Below are 20,969 nucleotides of genomic sequence, written 5' to 3' on the forward strand. Positions count from 1 at the left end.
TCCAGAAATGTCATATGGAAGCTGGGGTGGGAATAGGGGGCCTCATTTCACTACTTGGTTCACTGTCCTACTGCTGGTATACAAGTTATAAGACAAAGTCTTTCTTATTCTTCCCTTTCCTCTCCTCAAGTGAAAGGAAGGAGTCTCTCCTGGAGCTGTGAGCTGTGCTGACCGGGGTTGGGAGAGGGGTGATGCAAACAATTCCTTGGTCACTATGGAATCTCACTGGGTGGTGTGAACCCCAAGTCCATTGGCCCACAGCACAGTACCATGACTTGCCCAATAATTGCAATCCTTGTGGCCTAGACTGCCTTTGAAGTATATTTAGGATACCAGAGCACGTTACCCTGCAATGGTAAGGACTGCTGAAACTCAGTGCATTAGTCCATTCTCATGCTGCTAATAAAGGCATGCCCAAGAATGGGTAAATTATAAAGGAAAGAGGCTTAACTGACTTACAGTTTGCCATGGCTGGGGAGGCCTCAGGAAGCTTGCAATCATGGCAGAAGGGGAAGTAAACACATCCATCTTCACATGGCAGCCGGAAGGAGAAGGAGCAAAAAAGGGAAAGCCCATTATAAAACCATCAGATCTCATGAGAACTCACTATCATGAGAACAGTAGCATGGGGGCAACCATCCCCATGATTCAATTACCTTCCACCAGACCCCTCCCATTACATGTGAATTACAGGAACTACAATTCAAAATGAGATTTGGTTGGGGACACAGCCAAACCATATCATTCTGCCACTGTCTCCTCTCAAATCTTATGTCCTCATATTTCAAAATCTATCATGCCTTCCTAACATTCCCAAAATTTTAACTCATTCCAGCATTAACCCAAAAGTCCAATTCCAAAGTCTTATCCAAGACAAGGCAAATCCTTTCTGCCTATGAGCCTGTAAACTTCAAAGCAAGTTAGTTACTTCCTAGATATAATGGGAGTGCAGGCATTGGGTAAATATACATGCTTCAAATGGGATAAATTGGCTAAAACAAAGGGGCTACAGGCCCCCTGAAAGTCTGAAATCCAATAGGGCAGTCATTAACACTTAGAGTTCCAAAATGATCTCCTTTAATTCCATGTCCTACATCCAGGTCATGCTGATGCAAGCTGTGGGCAGCTCTGTCCCTGTGGCTTTGCAGGGTACAGCCCCCTCCTGGCTTCTTTCATGGGCTTTTCTGGGAGCGTGATGCAAGTTGTCAATGGATCTACCATTCTGGGGTATGGAAAATGGTGGCCTTCTTTTTACAGCTCCACTAGGCAGTGCTCCTTTCAGGACTCTGTGTGAGGGTTCTGACCCCACATTTCCTTTCCACATTACCCTAGCAGAGGTTATCCATGACGGCCCCATCCCTGCAGCAAACTTCTGCCTGGACAGCCAGGCATTTCCATTTATTCTCTGAAATCTAGGTGGTTCCCAAACCTCAATTCTTGACTTCTGTGTACCTGCAGGCTCAACACCACATGGGAGCTGCCAAGACTTGGGGCTTGTACCCTCTGAAGCCATGGCCCAAGCTGTACTGTGGCTCCTTTTAGCCATGACTAGAGCAGCTGGGAGGTGGGGCACCAAGTCTCCAGCTGCACAGAGAAATTGGGGGGGGTCTAGCCCACAAAACCATTTTTTCCTCTTAAGCCTCTGGGCCTGTCATGGGAAAGTCTTTGACATGCCCTGGAGACATTTCCCCATTGTCACAGTGATTAACATTCAGCAACTTGCTACTTATGCAAATTTCTGTACCAGGCTTGAATCTCTCCCCAGAAAATGGGTTTTTCTTTTCTACTGCATGGTCAGGTTGCAAATTTTCCAAACTTTTATGCTCTGCTTCCTCTTGAATGCTTTGCACTTAAAATTTTCTTCCACCAGATACCCTAAATCATCTCTCTCAAGTTCAAAGTTCCATAGATCTCTAGGGCAGGGACAAAATGCCACCAGTCTCTGCTGATGCATATCAAGGTGGCCTTTGCTCCAGTTCCCAATAAGTTCCTCATTTCCATCTGAGACCACCTCAGCCTGACTTCATTGTCCATATCATTATCAGCATTTTGGTCAAAGCAATTCAACAAATCTCTATGAAGTTCCAAACTTCCCCACATCTTCCTGTCTTCTGAGCCCTCCAAGTCTCTAGGAAGTTCCAAATTTTCCTACATTTTCCTGTCTTCTTTTGAGATCTCCAAGCTGTTTCAACCTCTGCCTGTTACCCAGTTTCAAAGTCACTTCCACATTTTCAGGTATCCTTATAGCAGCACCCCATTCTACTAGTACCAATTTACTGTATTATTCTGTTCTCACAGTTACAATAATTTAGTGGCCTTGACTACTAATTTGATCATCCATGTCTTCTTTGGTTGGTTTAGATTGCTTTTTCTTATTGTTGTGTCATATTTTCCTGCTTCTCTGCATTCCTGGTAATTTTTTTTGAAGAGATGGAGTCTTGCTATGTTGCCCAGGCTGGAGTACAGTGCCTATCCACAGGTGTGACCATAGCACACTGCAGCTTTGAACTTCTGGGCTCGTGATCTTCCTGCCTCAACTTTCTGAATAGCTGGGACTACAGCTGTACACCACTATTCCCAGTTATGGTAACTTTTGATTGAAGGCACTCTGAATTTTGCATTATTAGATGAATAGTTTATTCCTGTAAATATTCTTTAGGTTTTATTCTTTGGCATGGTTATTTGGAAACAGTTTTATCCTTTCAGGTTTTGCTTTAAAGGAGTTTTATCCTTTCAGGTTTTGTTTTAAAGGACTAACTGTTACCCAAGAGGCATTTAGTCTAGGGTTTATTTCCCCATTATTGAGGCAACATTCTTGTGAATTCTACCTGATTCCCTGGAAATGATGAGATTTTCTCACCCCTAGTCATGAAAACAAGAACTATTTTCAGAGCTTTCTGAGCTTCGAGGATTGTTCCAATCATTCAAGTGGTTCTTTCCCTTGCCTTAAGTACTTTCCTCACATAGTCACTGATAATTTCTCATCCAAAATTTTAAGGGAAATTCTTTAATTTCCAGAGTTCTCTGTGTAGCTCTCTCCTCTCTAGTTCTGTGCCCTGTGAATTACAGCCTTCTTAGCCTCCCCAGATTTCTAGCTCTGTCTCTTCAACTCAAGGTCACAGCCTGGAAACTTATTAATACAGCCCAGGTAATAAGCTAGGGAAAATAAAGGGCTCAGCCGTTTCTCAAAAATCATCATCTTTGTTGGATGTCCAATATTTTAAAAGTGTTGATTTGTAGCTTTTGTCAGTCCTTTTAGTTTAGGCAGTCTGCAGGCACTGATGACCCTCATATTTAAAAGCAATCTGCTTTTTGTTGCTGCTGTTTTTGTCAAGAAGAGGTCTTGCTCTGTTGCCTAGATTGAAGTGCAGTAGAGTGATGATGGCTCACTGCAGCCTTGAATGCTCTGGCTCAAGTGATTCCCCCACCTCAGCATCCTGAGTAGCTGGGACCACAGGCACACATCACTATGTGTGGTCTCGCTATGTTGTCCTTGCTAGTCTTGAACTGCTGGGCTCAATCAATCCTCCTGCCTCAGCCTCCCAAAGTGTGCACACTGCCACAGATAGATCTAGAAAGATGAAGGAAATTGAGGGAGACCATACCTGAAAATCTAAGTTATTTCTTAAGACTGTTGGGTATGGAGCAAAGAAAGTGGCTGAAAGACTAATAAATGTTTAATATATTTATATTTGTAGTAAGAAAGGGAAAGGAAGCTAACAGGAAGAAGTTAAAGTCTGTCAAGAATTGTTAAGAGCTGACAGATTGGAAACTATGAATTTATAAAGGTGTCAGATGTACATAGTGACTCTATTCATTAACAGTCAGCTGTACATGAATAAGAATTGATAAGGCACATGGTAGAAGGACAGGAGCAAAGGAAATGAGAGTGTTGGTTGGGAAGACTGAATCAGTAATTTAACTCTTAGGGTCAAGTCACTAATAAGTAGAAGCATAAGGCCAGGCGCGGTGGCTCACGCCTGTAATCCCAGCACTTTGGGAGGCCGAGGTGGGTGGATCACGAGGTCAAGAGATTGAGACCATCCTGGTCAACATGGTGAAACCCCGTCTCTACTAAAAATACAAAAAATTAGCTGGGCATGGTGGCGCATGCCTGTAATCCCAGCTACTCAGGAGGCTGAGGCAGAAGAATTGCCTGAACCCAGGAGGCAGAGGTTGCGGTGAGCCGAGATCTCGCCATTGCACTCCAGCCTGGGTAACAAGAGCGAAACTCCATCTCAAAAAAAAAAAAAAAAGAAAAGTAGAAGTATAAAGATAAACTTTATTTTAATCCTAACAAATTAGAAATCTGAATTAGTATTCAAATTGAACTATCAATGTATCAGTGTCTTTAATGTTTATTTATCAGGAAAAATGAACTATATTAATTTTAAAAATTAAGTATTACAAGGCCGGGAGCGGTGGCTCAAGCCTGTAATCCCAGCACTTTGGGAGGCCGAGGCAGGTGGATCATGAGGTCAAGAGATCAAGACCATCCTGGTCAACATGGTGAAACCCCGTCCCTACTAAAAATACAAAAAATTAGCTGGGCATGGTGGCACGTGCCTGTAATCCCAGCTAGTCAGGAGGCTGAGGCAGGAGAATTGCCTGAACCCAGAAGGCGGAGGTTGCGGTGAGCCGAGGTCGCGCCATTGCACTCCAGCCTGGGTAACAAGAGCAAAACTCCGTCTCAAAAAAAAACAAACAAAATAAAACAAAACAAAAAATTAAGTATTACTAGCAAAAATAGCAAATAATAGTCTGATTAAGAACAGACATTCCTCGCCTCTCTTCCTCTCTCTGCCATCGTGGTGTGTGCTTGACTCCACTTCTCGCCATGTCATCTGAAAAGACTTTCAGGATTAAGCAATTCCCAGCCAAAAAGCAAAATCGTCCCATTCCCCAGTGGATTAGGATGAAAACTGGTAATAAAATCAGGTACAACTCCAAAAGGAGACAATGGAAAAGAACCAAGTTGGTTCTATAGGGAATTCCACATGAGATGGCAGGCATATTTATGCCGTCTGATGGGCACAATAATGTTACCATATCAAGGTGAAAATGTCACCACTATTTGGAGAGTTGGACATGTTTTACTGGGATTATATTTTTTTCTCTCTCAATCTGTTATGAACGCATTGGTTGACTGCGTTTAGTAATAAATATGTGAGACTTTTCATTTCCAAAAAAAAAAAATTCACATTCCTCTACATACTTACACATTTTAACAATGATTTTTATATAAAAAGCAAAGGAAAGCAGCAAGTTTAAGCCAAAAAATAATAAATATAATCAATTTTCTCTAAAAATATAATTAAGTTTCAGAAGGGCTTTCTTTTAAAATACTGAAATATAAAATTTATTCAAAAGCAAAATAACAGCTTCTCTGAAGCAAGAGCTACATATAATAAGTAAACACAGCACAGTTCCAAAAATTCCATTTTTTTCATCACATCGGTATCTTCTTTCAATTACACATTTTCTCCCTGGAATAAGGCAAATAATAGATTAATATTTGAAATATTCCTAAACTGATTTAATATTAAAAGTCTACTATAATAACAGGAGCACTTAAAGCAAGAGGGAGAAATATTTAGTCTACTGAAAAATATGAATCACAAAAAGTCAATAATGAACCAAATGAATATAAAAAGCAGGCCGGGTGCAGTGGCTCACGCCTGTAATCCCAGCACTTTGGAGGCTGAGGCAAGTGGATCACCTGAGGCCAGGAGTTCAAGACCAGTCTGACCAACATGGTAAAACCCCGTCTCTACTAAAAAATGAAAAAATTAGCTGGGCACGGTGGTGAGCGCCTGTAATTCCAGCTACTCGGGAGGCTGAGGCAGAAGAATCACTTGAATCTGGGAGGGGGAGGTTGCAGGGAGCCGAGAATGAGCCACTGTACTCCACCCTGGGTGACAAGAGTGAAACTCCATCTCAAAAAAAAAAAAAAAAAAAAAAAAAACCATAAACAAAAACAAAAAACTTCTGGCTTGGTGAGGTGGGTGTGAATGTGAGGTTAAACTAATTTTAAAACTCAAAAAAAGGAACACAAAAATAACATATTTAGAGATCAGTGTCACATTATGGTTTGATTGAGAACACAATAAACAAGGATGAATAGCTATGTGAAAAAAGTCAATGAAAAGCAAAAAATACCAAAAAAGGAAAAAGACAAAAGAGAACTATTTACATATAAAAGCAGTTCAACATAAAGAAGAAAAATAGAGGGGAAAAGCCCAGGGATTTAAAAAAATATGGGTCAAATTTTCTTATCATACCTTCAACTTTACTGAGGGTGTGAATTTGAAAATATTATGTCTCTAGGTATTACCTGTATTCCTGTTTAATATTGTTTTTTTATCTTTGTTTTCCCTATAGCTAATTTCCTAAATTATTTTTGATGTTACTGCATGATATATGTACTATATCTTGAAAAATACAAATAAGAGGGATAAAAGTAATAACTTCTTATAAATTCCTAATAAACCATGAATTAGCTCATTAATCAGTATTCACAGCACTTCCATTGCTCTAATTCAAAACAGGATTAGAGTAAGAGTTAATATGAAGTCTCTGAACTCCCTGATCGTGTACATGTGTAATTTTTTGAGTTCTGAAGTCTCTGAACTCCTAAATCGTGTACATGTGTAATTTTTTGAGTTCTGAAGCTTTCGTTAAGTCTAAAAGCAGAACACTGCTGTTTAAGAAGGCTTTACTCTCAAAGAAAGTGCCAACGTAGTTAACCATTAGGAAAATAGTATTTGGGCTGCAACACAAGAAAGGGAGCTAACACTTATTAAACACTTCTTATGTATCAATTTCCACATTCTTTTCATTGTACCAGTGGACTTTAAGACTGCACTTTATGGAACAGAGCTGGATTTAGGCCGACTGATACCCTCTGCACAGCCCAACAATGGTGCTCCCTGTCCCTACCACTGCTTTAAAAAATTGCTTAAGAACCTTTTAGACAAATCAGCTGATGAGTCAAATGCTATCCACACCCAGCTAGCTGGTTTTGAAACTTACACTACATGTAAAGAAACAAATGTAATATCTGATGACACTTTCAAATCAAACTTTTAAACTTTAGTCACTTACCATATCATAGAAAATGATTATTTAACAGTGCAGATTAAATTTGAACATGGCAGATAAAGACAGTTATTAAAATTCTACTAAAGTCAAATGTGGCAGTGAACAAATTAAGAGCACGATAGCTAGGGCAAACAACTGTATGACATTCCCCTTCCCTTAGTCCCCTATGTTCCTGCTTTTTATTTATTTATTTATTTTTGAGACGGAGTTTTGCTCTTGTTACCCAGGCTGGAGTGCGATGGCACGATCTTGGCTCACCGCAACCTCCGTCTCCTGGGTTCAGACAATTCTCCTGCCTCAGCCTCCTGAGTAGCTGGGATTACAGGCACGTGCCACCATGCCCAGCTAATTTTTTGTATTTTTAGTAGAGATGGGGTTTCACCATCTTGACCAGGATGGTCTCGATCTCTCGACCTCGTGATCCACCCGCCTCGGCCTCCCAAAGTGCTGGGATTACAGGCTTGAGCCACCACGCCCAGCCCCTGCTTATTTTCTTTAGTGGTTAATCCAGTGCTGCTCTGGAGCTTTTGCATGAGCAGCCATGAGACGATTTAAGCAACTGGGTAGAGGTCAGACATATCCTACCCACAGTCAGATAAACTACCTCTGTATCTTTTTGACATACTGGATTTCTCTTTTTTTCTTTTTCAGATGGAGTCTTGCTCTATCGCCCAGGCTGGCATGCAGTGGCATGATCTTGGCTCACCGCAACCTCCACCTCCCAGGTTCAAGTGATTCCTCTGACTCAGCCTCCCGAATACTGGGACTTCAGGTGCACGCCACTATGCACAGCAAATTTTTGTATTTTTAGTAGGGATGGGGTTTCACCATATTGGCCAGGCTGGTCTCAAACTCCTGACCTCATGATCTACCCACCTCGGCTTCCCAAAGTACTAGGATTACAGGCATGAGCCACCATGCCTGGCCTGGATTTCTTTAACATTTTTTATTTAAATAATAATTTCTTTGGCTTAAAAGAGGTTAAAAATCCTGCTTTTAAACTGCAGACCAATGCAATGTCATACTTAAGTGGTTAGTGAAAAATAAGCTGAGGAAGTGAACTATGCTACAAAGCACGGCTCTACATCCCAATTTAAAATCTCTCTTTCAGGCCAGGTGTGGTGGCTCACGCCTGTAATCTCAGCACTTTGGGAAGTGGGTAGATCACTTGGGGCCAGGAGTTCGAGACCAGGCTGGTAACATGGTGAAATCCCGTCTGCACTAAAAAATACAAAAGTATTTTGTCAAGAGACAAATACATTAAGTTACAGAGTGGGAAGGGTAGTAAGGAGGTAGCAACAATGGACAAATAGAATTAATTAAAAAAAATTTTTTTTTTTTTTTTTGAGATGGGGTCTTGCCATGTTGTTCATACTGGTCTCAAACTCCTGGGCTCAAATAATCCTCCTGCCTCAGCTTCCTGAGTAGCTGGGATTGCAGGCATGTGCCACTGTGCCCAGTTTAGAGTGGGTATGAATTTAAGATGTCTGGAAATGAAAGGAAGAGGGAAATAAAGAAGGCTGAAGATACAGATTAAATCAGGAAGTAGAGAAGCAAAACAGGCAAGAATATTAAAGGCTTGAAGGTACATGTTTAAGAGGTTCTCTCTAAAAAAGAAGAGGGACATATCTTTCTTTTAGAGAAAAGGAATAAAGGAAAGATTAACATAAATATCTTAGGGTGAAACATTAAAAGAATGAGGGCAGTTGGCCTTATTCATGCTTAATAATGCCTAGTCAGTAAATCAACTTTCCAAAGATCAGTGATAGCCAGTAATAACTTATTCTGACATAAGAGCCCAAGCGAACAGTAAATTATGATGAAGTTATGAGAACATTACTTTCTCTGTATTCCTCTTATTGCATATTTCTTCTTGTCATTTTTCTTTTTTTTAATTTTTTTAATTTTTAAGCACTTTCATGTCTCTCTTCCTATTTTTCATTCTACATCCTTTGCTGTCTCCCTCTGCCTCTCTCTTTTCCCCTATTATCTCACACTATGACCTAGAGAAAATTTCTTTTGGTATTAACTTTACTTAATGTATAAAATGTAAAATCTTCCTTTTTCAATTAGTAGTTTTTCATTTAAATATATGAATTTTTTTCCAAGTAATAAAATGATATTTTCTGGAGACAAATCATTACAACTTACAATGTCTGAAATACGTACCTGAGTTAAACCTGTTTGCACAGAAGACTTTTTTAATAGTCTTACTTCTTTGTTTATGTATCTTAGCATCCCACTAAGTGTGCTGAAGTCATTACTCTCAGTACTATCATCTTCTAGGTTATATGTGAGAGGTTTAAATGAGTCTGGCTGGGTGTAAGTCAGATTCTTATGGCTTTCTTCTAATGTTGTAGGCTGTTCTAGTTGCATTTTCTTTAAGTCCTGTAGTAATTCTTGAGAAAGATCTTCATCACCATGAGTTTTGAAAGTAAGATCACTGGCACTAATAGAGCGACGTAGTTTTGTACACTTGGAAAAAGATGTGTGAAAATGTTTAGCAAATTTTGGATCTTGAACATCGGGCATAATTTCTGTTGGAGATGTAAATGGGGTTGGTAGAAACTTGATGTCTTCTGCCTGTTCATGTCCAGAAATTTTGGCTTGTAATCTGGTTAATTCTGATTCCTGTAGAAAAATTGGTACATAGTAGGTGCTCAATACATTTTTGTTACATAAATGAACTACTTAGCAAATCATAGACTTTTAAAAAGGCAACCTTTGTCCCAGTATAGGAATTCTGTTTATAATTCTTGAGAGTTTTCCAAGCTCTGTTTAAACCCTTTACTTACTTAAGATAGGTTCACTTTGGGGAAATTACGTATGTTCATTTGAAATATGCTTATTCTAAGAAATTCCATTAAAACCAGATTATCCTTATATAATTTTTTTTGTTAATGACAATATCAATTTCTATTCAAGATTGAAATCTTACACCTAAAAATTTATCTGCAAAGGTGTAGAGGCACACTACGTTTTGTTAATTTACAACACAAAAACAGTCCTTTCAGAATTTCTAATAGGGAAATTAGCTAAATGGATATAAGCTATTCTGCTTTTTGTGTTCTCATTACAAGAAAGCTTTATTACACTAGAAATCTTTCAAAAACTTAAAGTGATTAATAATTTTTAATAAATCAATCCTTGTTAAATAAACTTTTCATTTCTATTTTTTTTTCATTTCTTTCATTTGGGTCTTCTGACTGAACTTTGGGATCCTAGGAATGAGACTACATCACTAAAAAACCAAAAAGCCTAAAAAAAGAGATGATATTTTAATTTCAAAAGATTAATAATATAAGGATAGTAGTCTCCTCTTCAAATACATTCTCCTTTTCTTAAAGGTATCCATAAGATATATTTTTCTAAATCCTGTCAGTTTTAATCTGATAGTTGCTATTCTTAAATTAGCTTTCTAAAAATACTGTGTTCATAACTAAAACTGTCACAATCACAGACTGCATTACAAAATAAAAGTTTAACATGCATATTTCTGCTCTTTCCTATTACTTTATCTAAAACTGGTTTATATGATTTTTAAGTGGCTAGAGTGTCAATTTTTTGTTGTAAATCTAACATTTACATTCTTATAATCATAATTAACAAAACAGTTGTAGAGTTGGCACAGGATAGGACTGTACACAGCTGGAGGTTTTTTCTTTTTCCTCTTCTGCATTATCTAGCCATAATTGAGATATGTGGTATCTCAGATAAGTAGGATTTCATTTAACTTACAGTTTAACACATAACTTTTACAAATGAATACAGTGCACAGAATATACTAAATTAGTTCAACTTTTTCTAAAGAAGGTCACTGTTGTGAACATAATTGTAGTGAGCCATAATACAATGATGCCTTCATGGCTCTCAAAAAAATCATCTTTGCCCTTGTTCTAATTGCCCTTAAATATTAGGGTACTAGTTAGGACACTAAAGAAAGTGAACTGGAAAGACCAGTTGCCTCAAACACTGATCTTTCTTTTCTTCTCCCTCACTTTCTGATTTTTTTTTCCTGTCATTTACTGATGTTGTCAATGGAACAGCTTTCTATTATTTTTAGTTACAGTTATGCCTGCTTCTGCCCTTCTATTAGACTTCCTTCTTTATTTCTTAGTTTTATTCTCAACTTCTCTTCAGTCTAGACTTTAGAGCAAGCTGAGGTTGACTTTGAGAGCTACCATCAGCCAACATGGGAATTCTATTTTTCTAACTGGTATACTGACTAATCACAGTACATATTCTAAGATCTCTATATCTATGGTTCATTTAAGAATTGTTGGTTGGGCGTGGCAGCTCATGCCTGTAACCCTAGAACTTTGGGAGGCCAATCTGGGATTATCACTTGAGCTCAGGAGTTTGAGAAAAGCCTGGGCAACATAAAGAGACTCTGACTCTACAAAAAAAAAGTTAAACATTAGCTGGGCATGGTGGCATATTCCTGTAGTCCAAACTACTGTACTTGGGAGCTGAGGTGGGAAAATTGCTTGAGGCCAGTACGTTGTCAAGGCTGAAGTGAGCTGTGATCGTGCCACTGCACTCCACCCTGGGCAATGGAGCAAGACTTTGTCTCAAAAAAAAAAAAAATAAATGTTGCTACATAGCCAATATTTTGGTAACTTCCTAAATAGTTGAACTTAAAATCATCTGAATAACTGATACATGCAATCTAATTATATTTATCTCAGTGGTAATACTTAGTAATGAGCTGTAGGGATAATACTGTGACAAGTAAAACAACACAGAAATTTTGGTCAAGTTTTCATAATGAAGCTAGTAATTCTGTATAAGTGTGTATTACAGAACATTAGGAATATTAACAAAAGCATTAACAGAGTGTTCAACCTAAATCTTGTTTTAATGTTTTAGATTATGTCTGTTCAGCTTTCCTCTAGTACTGTGAATATCAACTCTGTTATAAATGGAATTAAGTATTCAGCTTAGTAACTAGAAATATTTCTAAGGTATTATTTGGCTGAGGTTTTTTTCCTTTTCAGTAACTTTCATTTTGCTATAAAATCATTTATTGCTTCATAACTATCAGTATGTTCTTTTTTAAGACCTTCACTAAGAATTTTACCCTACATGTGGGAAGGTTTGAACCACTGTAAATTTTTTAATATCTATGTATCAATACTAATATTATTTCAAATTCCAGAAGAAACTGCCATGATTAATGAAGATGATTAAGAAGCAAAAGCTTTTTTTTTTTTAATTTGCAGAGACAGGGTCTCGCTACATTGTCCAGGCTGGACTTGAACTCCTGGGCTCAATCATTCTCCTGCCTTGGCCAAAGAACTGGGATAATTTTTAAAATGATGTCTATATTCAAATCTAGAAAAAAACTCTGAATATAATCTTGGATTTTCTTCTCTATGATTTTTTCTTTTTTTGAGATGGAGTCGCACTCTGTCACCCAGGCTGGAGTGCAATGGTTTGACCTTGGCTCACTGCAACCTCTACCTCCTGGGCTCAAGCAATTCTCCTGCCTCAGTTTCCTGAGTAGCTGGGATTACAGGCACTGGCCACCATATCCCACTAATTTTTGTATTTTGAGTAGAGACAGGGTTTTATCACGTTGGCCAGGCTGGTCTCAAACTTCTGACCTCAAGTGATCTGCTTGCTGTGGCCTCCCAAAGTGCTAGGATTACAGGAGTGAGCCACTGTCCCCAGCCAACTTCATGATTTAAAAAAAAAAAACTTTACTGATTTTGAAAAATGCTTCTACTTTTTTTTTAAGGTACATCAAGTATAAAACCCTCTAATGTAAACATTATGATTAGATGAGTTTATACTTGCACATGTATAAATTATATCTTCTATGGTAATAAGATGTACATCACATAAATAATTTCCTAAATTCAGCATCTTCTAAATAAAATGCTTTTTATTCAAACAGGCCAATATTTGGCCATATGGTCCTCTTTAAACTACAAGGACAGGTAAGTACTTTTTCATAGGTATGCTTTATTACTTTTATATGCTTGCTTACTTTAATAAGTAATGCTTCATTTGCAGCTTCAATTACTTCATTCCGATCTTGGACTTGCTGATGCAAATTGCTTACAGTATCCTGAGCTTCTTCTAATTCCAATTTTGCCTTCTCTAATTGTTCATTTAGTTGCTGAACAGAAGTCTTTTGAGAGTCAGCAGAAATCTTCCACTTTGCATGGTTCTCTTGATGCGAAATCATCTATATAGCCCCAGAATTGGAAAAAGTAAAATAAACAAAAAGTAGAATGGAACTGGATTCAACAACAATCGAATACTTTCTACTTCTATTTACCTTTTCTCTAAAAAAAAAAGTAAGTTCTGTTTATAGCCACAAACATCTGCGTTCTTAACAATAAAATACTAGAGGAAAAAGGGATAAAAGGAATCTATAATCTTCAATTTACTTAAGAACTTAACCAAATGCAATGGTCTCTATTTGGGTATTGATGTGACCAAATAAACTACAAAGACATTTTTGAGACAACTGGGGAAACCTGAACAATGACTGGATATTTGATGATACTAAGGAGTTACTGTCAATTCTTAGGTGTGATAATGGTATTATGGTTCTGTTCCAAAAAATAGCCCTTATCGTTTAGAGCCATGATATGGTTTGGTTCCGTATCCCTATGCAGGCTTCCTCTTGAATTGTAATCCCCATGTGTTGAAGGAGCAACCTGGTGGGAGGTGATTAGATCATAGGGATGGTTTCCCCCATGCTGTTCTCATGATAGTGAGTTCTCATAAGATCGGATGGTTTAAAAGTGTGACACTTCCCTTCTTGCCCTCTTTCTCTCCAACCACCATGTAAGACATGTCTTGCTTCCCCTTCTGCCATAATTCTAAGTTTCCTGAGGCCTCCCCAGCCACGTGGAACTGTGAGTCAATTAAACCTCTTTTCTTTATAAATTACCCTGAAACTGTCACCATTCTTCAGACACCAGAAGGGTAGATCCAGTGACAGCTTGCACCTGTACCTGGAAAAGCCTCAGGCACTCATGCCAGCCTTAGGACTGTGTACTTTATAAAGAAAAGAGGTTTAATTGGCTCATAGTTGTTTATAGCAGTGTGAAAATGGACTAACACAGAAAACTGGTATCAGAGTAGTGGAGTACTACTATAAAGATAACCTGAAAATGTAGAAGCAACTTTGGAACTGGGTAATGGGCAGAGATTAGAACAGTTTGGAAGAATCAGAAGACAGGAAGATGTGAGAAAGTTTGGAACTTCCTAGAGACTTGTCGAATGATTCTGACCAAAATCCTGATAGTGATATGGACAATGAAGTCCAAGCAGAGGTGGTTTCAGATGGATGAGAAACTTAATAGAAACTAGAGTAAAGGACACTCTTGATATGTTTTAGCAGAGAGACTGGTGGCATTTTGCCCCCACCCTAGAAATCTGTGGAACTTTGAGAGTGATGATGTAGGGTGTCTGGAAGAAGAAATTTCTAAGGATTCAAGAGGTGATTTGGCTTTTCTGAAAGTGTACAGTCACATCTATTCACAAAGGGATGATCTGAAATTAGCACCTATGTTTAAAAGGGAAGCAGAGCATAAAAGTTAAAAAAAAATTGCAGCTTGACCATGTGGTAGAAAAGAAAAATCCATTTTATGGGGAGATGTTCAAGCTGGCTGCAGAAATTTTCTTAAGTAATGAGGAGCTAAATGTTAATTGCCAAGAAAATGAGGAAAATGTCTCCAGGGCACATTTCAGAGATCTTCAAGGCAGCACCTCCCATCACAGGCCTTGAAGCCTAGGAAGAAAAAAAATGGCTTTGTGGGCCAGGCCCAGAGTCCCACTGCTCTGTGCAGCCTCAACACATGGTGACCTGCATCCTAGTTGCTTCAGCTCTACCCATGGCTAAAACGGGTCGTCAAAGTACAGCTCAGACTCATGCTTCAGAGGGTGCAAGCCCAAGGCCTTGGCAGCCTCCACGTGGTGTTGGGCCTGCAGGTACACAGAAGACAAGAGTTGAGCTTTGGGAGCCTCTGCCTAGATTTCAGAGAACGTGTGGAAATGCCTGGATGCCTAAGCAAAAGTCTGCTGCAGAGGTGGAGCCCTCATAGAGAACCTCTATTAAGGCAGTGCAGAGGAGAAATATGGGGTGGGAGCCCCCACACAGAGTCCCCACTGGGGCACTGTGTAGAGCTGTGAGAAGAGGGCCACCATTCTCCAGACCCCAGAATGGTAGATCCACCAACAGCTTATACCATGTACCTGGAAAAGCCCCAGGCACTCAATGCCAGCCCAGAGCTGTACTCTGTAGAGCTACAGGGGTGGAGCTTCCCGAAGCTCTTGGAACCCACCCTTGCATCAACATGCCCTAGATGTGAGACATGGCATCAAGGGAGATTATTTTGGAGCTTTAAGATTTAATGACTGCCTCACTGGTTTCAGATTTGCATGGGCTCTGCAGCTTCTTTGTTTTGGTCAATTTCTCCCCTTGGAAGGGGAGCATTTACCCAATGCCTGTATCTTGGAAGTAACTAACTTGTTTTTGATTTTACAGACTCATAGGCTGGAGCAAGTTGGCTTGTCTCAGATGAGACTTTGAACTTGGACTTTTGGGTTAATACTGGAATGAGTTAACACTCTGGGGGACTGCTGGGAAGGCATAATTGTTTTGAAATGTGAGAAGAACATGAGATCTGGGAGGGGCCAGAGCTACAGTATAGTTTGGCTCTGTGTCCCCACCCAAATCTCATCTTGAATTGTAATCTCCACGTGTTGAGGAAGGTACCTGGTGGGAGCTGACTGGATCACAGGGTTGGTTCCCCATGCTATTCTTGTGACAGTGAGTTTGTTTGGTGGGAGCTGACTAGATCATGGGGTTGGTTCCCCGTGTTATTCTCGTGATAGTGAGTTTGTTCTCATGAGATATGATGGCATTTCCACACACTCTCTCTCTCTTGCTGCCATGTAAGACATGCCTTGCTTTCCCTTAACCTTCTGCCATGACTGTAAGTTTCCTGAGGCATCCCCAGACATATGAAACTGTGAATTAATTAAATCTTTTTTCTTTCCAAATACCTAATCTCTGGTATTTCTTTACAGCAGTGTGAAAACGAACTAATACAAAATACTTATTGAAATGTGTACAGATCAAATAATGATGTCTAAAATTTGCTTCAAATATCATGTGAATATGGGGGACAGGTTGGGAACGAGTTTCACATTTATGTTAAACTCCATTCAAGGGAGTTTGTGACATTTTTGTGGGTGATTGGTGGGGCTTGTGGAGGCCATGTTTTGCTTAAATACATTTAGAATCATATCACTTTGAAAGCATTGTGTTTTTAAAGGTTAAAGGTATGTTGACACACTTCCAAGTATGCTTAGGACTGTCTGGGTTTTATGCCTGGTGTCCTCATGTAATTACTATAGCATTACTTTTCATTCTCAAAAATATTCTCTTTTAGATAAAAGAAAATGGTCAATGTATTTATGGATGAAATAAATTGGCCATGCATTGATAATTATTAATGTTCAAAAATAAATATAAGAGGATGTATACTATTTATACTATTCTATTTTTAAATATATTTGACATTTTCACAATTAAATGTTAAAACAATCTCATTCTCATCCAAAAAATCAGGAACTTTGTACTTAAGTGACTTTTCTGACAATTTAGAAACCCGTATATTAAAAAATACTGTTAAAAATTATTGATCCGCCGGGTGCAGTGGCTCAAGCCTGTAATCCCAGCACTTTGGGAGGCCGAGGCGGGTGGATCACGAGGTCAAGAGATCGAGACCATCCTGGTCAACATGGTGAAACCCCGTCTCTACTAAAAATACAAAAAATTAGCTGGGCATGGTGGCACGTGCCTGTAATCCCAGCTACTCAGGAGGCTGAGGCAGGAGAATTGCTTGAACCCAGGAGGCGGAGGTTGCGGTGAGCCGAGATCGCGCCATTGCACTCCAGCCTGGGTAACAAGAGTGAAACTCCGTCTCAAAAAAAAAAAAAAAAAAAAAAAAATTATTGATCCTATTTTCTAGCTCTCTATTTAATGCTGTATGCTCTCATTTTTATATTTGAACAACATATATACTTTAAAAGTAAATTTCTGTCAACTCCAAAGAGGTGAAAATATATACTTCAATATTATACACAAAATATTAGTATCAAATGTTAAATAGCAAAATTAAATATTAACATACAGTAACATGTACTTATTTTACTTTTTTTTGAGACAAATTTCACTCTTCTTGCACAATCTGGATTGCAATGGCACTATCTTGGCTCACTGCAACCTCCACCATCTGGGTTCGAGCAATTCTCCTGCCTCAGCCTCCCGAGTAGCTGTGATTACGGGTAAGTGCCATAATGCCTGACTAATTTTTGTATTTTTAGTAGAGATGGTGTTTGCCATATTGGTCAGGCTGGTCCTTAACTCCTAACCTCAAGTTATCCACCTGCCTCAGCTTCCCAAAGTGCTGGGATTACAGGCTTGAGCCACTGCCCTGGCCGGCATGTGCTCTTACTCTCAGCTACTTGGAGGCTGAGGAGGGAGGGTTATCTGAGCTCTGGAATTTGAGCAACACAGAAAGACCCCATCTCTTTTTTAAAAAGATAGCAATACTCAACTCATTTACAATTTATTTTATGTGCTATCTATTTATAATTTCACATGGGTTATAAAACTAAAATAAAAATTGGATAATTATACTTAAAAACAGAACAGAGGCCATATAATGAAAGTGTAATGAGTAGTTAAGGGCAAACACTTGAGATGGCCTAATTATTACTGACTGTTACTAAGTTGAGCTGCTAATAACAATTAGATAATTATGCTAAGTCCAACAACATTCATTTACGTTTGCCTCTAAGGATCAAAGGTTGCAAATTCTTGGCCTTAGGATTAGATTCGGCTTGCAAATAAGTTTTGTTTGGCAGGTACAATGCTTTCAAAGAGATATGATTCTAAATGTATTTAAGCAAGACATGGTCCCCATAAGCCCCACCAATCACCCAGAAAAATGTTAACAAACTCTCTTGGAGTTTAATGTAAATGTATTTGCAACCTTGCATATTTGAAAAATGCTTTATTAGCACTAAACACAATAAGTAATTTATTTAAATCATATACAAAGATTTTGGGCAATATCTTCAAGGGTAGTTTTTCAAAAGATGTGATATTCTAGTTAATAATAATGCCCATTTCTATGAAGGCTCAAGACATGCTGACAGATAAAAAGGCTCTAGTATTACCTCTCTAGCTAAGTTACTATAAGAAGAAATGTTGAAAATTGGAAAGTATTATAGATTCACATCACATGAAACTGTTATCAGTTATTAAATATCTCCAGTTAGTCTTTTACAAATGCTAATTTGAAATTTAATTATTAATTCATTTAATATTCACCACAGTTCTATGAGGTAAATACTGTTATTATATCCATTTTGGACAGAGATTAAGTTACTTACCCAAGGTGATACAGGTGGCCTCGTGGTGAGCTAGGGTTTGGAACCAGGTTGCCTGGTTCAAGCTCTTAACCCCACAGAATAGTAACGTGAAAGTTGTATGTTTAGGATACCAGAAATGAAGATCACAATGTTATTATTCAATAATGAACACTTAAAAGCTGGACTCATACTTTTGTCTTGATAGGTCAAGCTCCACTCTAGTGGGCATTACCAAAACAAATTAAATTTTTCTTCACCTCCATATGATAAGCTTCTTTGAGAGATTCTACTTCTGTTGACAATTTCTTGATTTCTGCTTGCATTCTTGCTTCTAAATGAGCTTCACGTACTTTAGAAGCCCCCAATTCTTCAGCTAAATGGTTCCCATGAGCATCCTAAAAAATAACATATTGAGTAAAAGCTATAACACTTCTTTACTTGGTTATTATAGCTAAACCAATCCAGTGCATTAATGGAAGTAGTTTAATTTTTATATTATATAAACACAGGCACAAAGTTAACTTATTAAATGGTATGCTTTAAAATCTAGACATTTCAGAGACTACTAATGGGAGAGTATTAATGTAATTGTTTGCTGACATAATAAAATAGATGCTCACTAACCAATGCTTTCTATAAAATGAATTATTAATAATAACGACAGGACACTAAACTCTGGCCAGTAACAGTCTACTGTTAGGTATGCCTATACATTTTTGCTCACTATATATATTTTCTGTTTATCAAGAATCAGTTGTGTTTTTATTCAAACTTATTTTACTAATTTAGCTAACTGTGCTTGCAATTTTAATTAGTAATTTTATTACAGATTATGAACATGATAAAATAAGCAAAAGTTTTTATCAAAAAACTAAGTTATATGTTTTGAAATAGCTCAGTGAATAAGTCATGAACATATTGCTATCCAATTAGAAATACTCAAAATAGTTATAAAATATTGTAGGAGGTCCCATAAAAATATAACATGTTATATTCTGATTCACTTACAAATGTCTTTTAATTAATTCTTCCTTCACTTTAAAGAAAGCAAAATTGGAGCCAGGCATGGTGGCTCATGCCTGCAATCCCAGCACTTTGGGAGGCTGAGGCGGGTGGATCACGAGATCAAGAGATTGAGACCATCCTGGTCAACATGGTGAAACCCCGTCTCTACGAAAAATACAAAAAATTAGCTGGGCATGGTGGCGTGTGCCTGTAATCCCAGCTACTCAGGAGGCTGAGGCAGGAGATTTGCCTGAACCCAGGAGGCAGAGGCTGCGGTGAGCCGAGATCGCACCATTGCACTCCAGCCTGGGTAACAAGAGCGAAACTCCGTCTCAAAAAAAAAAAAAAAAAAAAAAAAAAAAAAAAAAAGAAAGCAAAATTGGAAACTACAGATGATGATACCTAGTGTGGTAAAAGATCAGGTAGGATTCTAGTTATGTGAGAAAGACTAGGTAGAATTCTAATCAAATGACTCATACAAAAAGAACCAAGGTTTGCCCCTACATCAAAGGAGAAACATATCTATATCCATATATATTAGTTTTGGGTTAAAATATTTAAAACACTGTCAATTAAAAAATTCCTCACTTTAATTCACTTTTTAAAGTGAGCTTAGCTTATCAAATAACAACCAATTGTGCTATACTTAGATACTATTGATAAAGGCAGAAACGAGATAAAAGTAGATAGGTTCCCTTTTCCTAGCAGAAACAGAAATGTACAAGCTATCTCTAATAAACATTCTCTATGTATGCTTTACTGGTCTATCCATCCAGAAATGTGAATAACAACATAGGTAGGTTTAACCAAAATTAAAGGTAAAAATATTTTAACTCAATTCCTATGTTAAATTAGTAAGCACAATGGAAAGCAGAATATTTTTGCAAAATGAATAAACACATTTTTCTTAAAGCCTAAATAATTAACCCAAGTACACCAATCTAAACAATTTTAAACCAAGTAGTTAACCTCCTACCAAATACTGGGAAGATAAAATTTATATTAGTACTCTTGCTTTTTAAAAGCACTTTACCTCCCCAATAATTCTGAACTACAGTTTTCCTAAAAGTTACAAATTTAGATAGCTTTCATTTTTAAAAGTCACTAATTTTTACTCAAAAGAGATTTGCTTTATTTTTTCAAGTAAGAGCTCAAACTCACTTAAAAGTCTAAAAGTGCTCTATAACTCAATTTATTGAGAACTAGTTAGCCAAAACTCAGTTCTGAATGAATTCCTAGTTATATTACAAAGTTATCTATATATGTAGCACAGTTCATTATTTTCTAAAATTGTGGTAAAATATACACAAATCTGACCATTTTAACCATTTTAAGTGTATAATTCAGTCGGATTAAATACATTCACACTGTTGTGCAACAGTTCATTTTTGCAAGTACTATATTCTACAGTTCAAAAAAGTGAATGCTAAAATTACAGATTTCAGAAACATAAGCTT

The 20,969-nt window shown here is 37.9% G+C and overlaps 1 protein-coding gene across 7 annotated transcripts in view; it reads right to left on the minus strand.

The window, feature by feature from the left end:
• Positions 1-414: 414 nt before the first annotated feature.
• Positions 415-20,969, minus strand: part of CCDC18 (coiled-coil domain containing 18) — a 104,332-nt gene continuing 83,777 nt past the window's right edge. For 6 of the 7 annotated variants that reach the window (XM_074381413.1, XM_074381412.1, XM_074381411.1 and 3 more), the window contains 4 exons: positions 18,765-18,902; positions 13,094-13,294; positions 9,271-9,732; positions 415-528 (listed from right to left, as the gene is read on the minus strand). In XM_074381413.1, coding sequence (XP_074237514.1) covers positions 430-528; positions 9,271-9,732; positions 13,094-13,294; positions 18,765-18,902 — 900 coding nt within the window. In that variant the 3' untranslated portion in view covers positions 415-429. Of the gene's footprint in view, positions 529-5,331; positions 5,487-9,270; positions 9,733-13,093; positions 13,295-18,764; positions 18,903-20,969 lie in introns of those variants that run through there. The other variant, XM_010343849.3, reaches the window with a different exon arrangement.

Source organism: Saimiri boliviensis, chromosome 11 (genome assembly GCF_048565385.1).
Source record: "Saimiri boliviensis isolate mSaiBol1 chromosome 11, mSaiBol1.pri, whole genome shotgun sequence".
Classification (NCBI taxonomy): Eukaryota; Metazoa; Chordata; class Mammalia; order Primates; family Cebidae; genus Saimiri; species Saimiri boliviensis.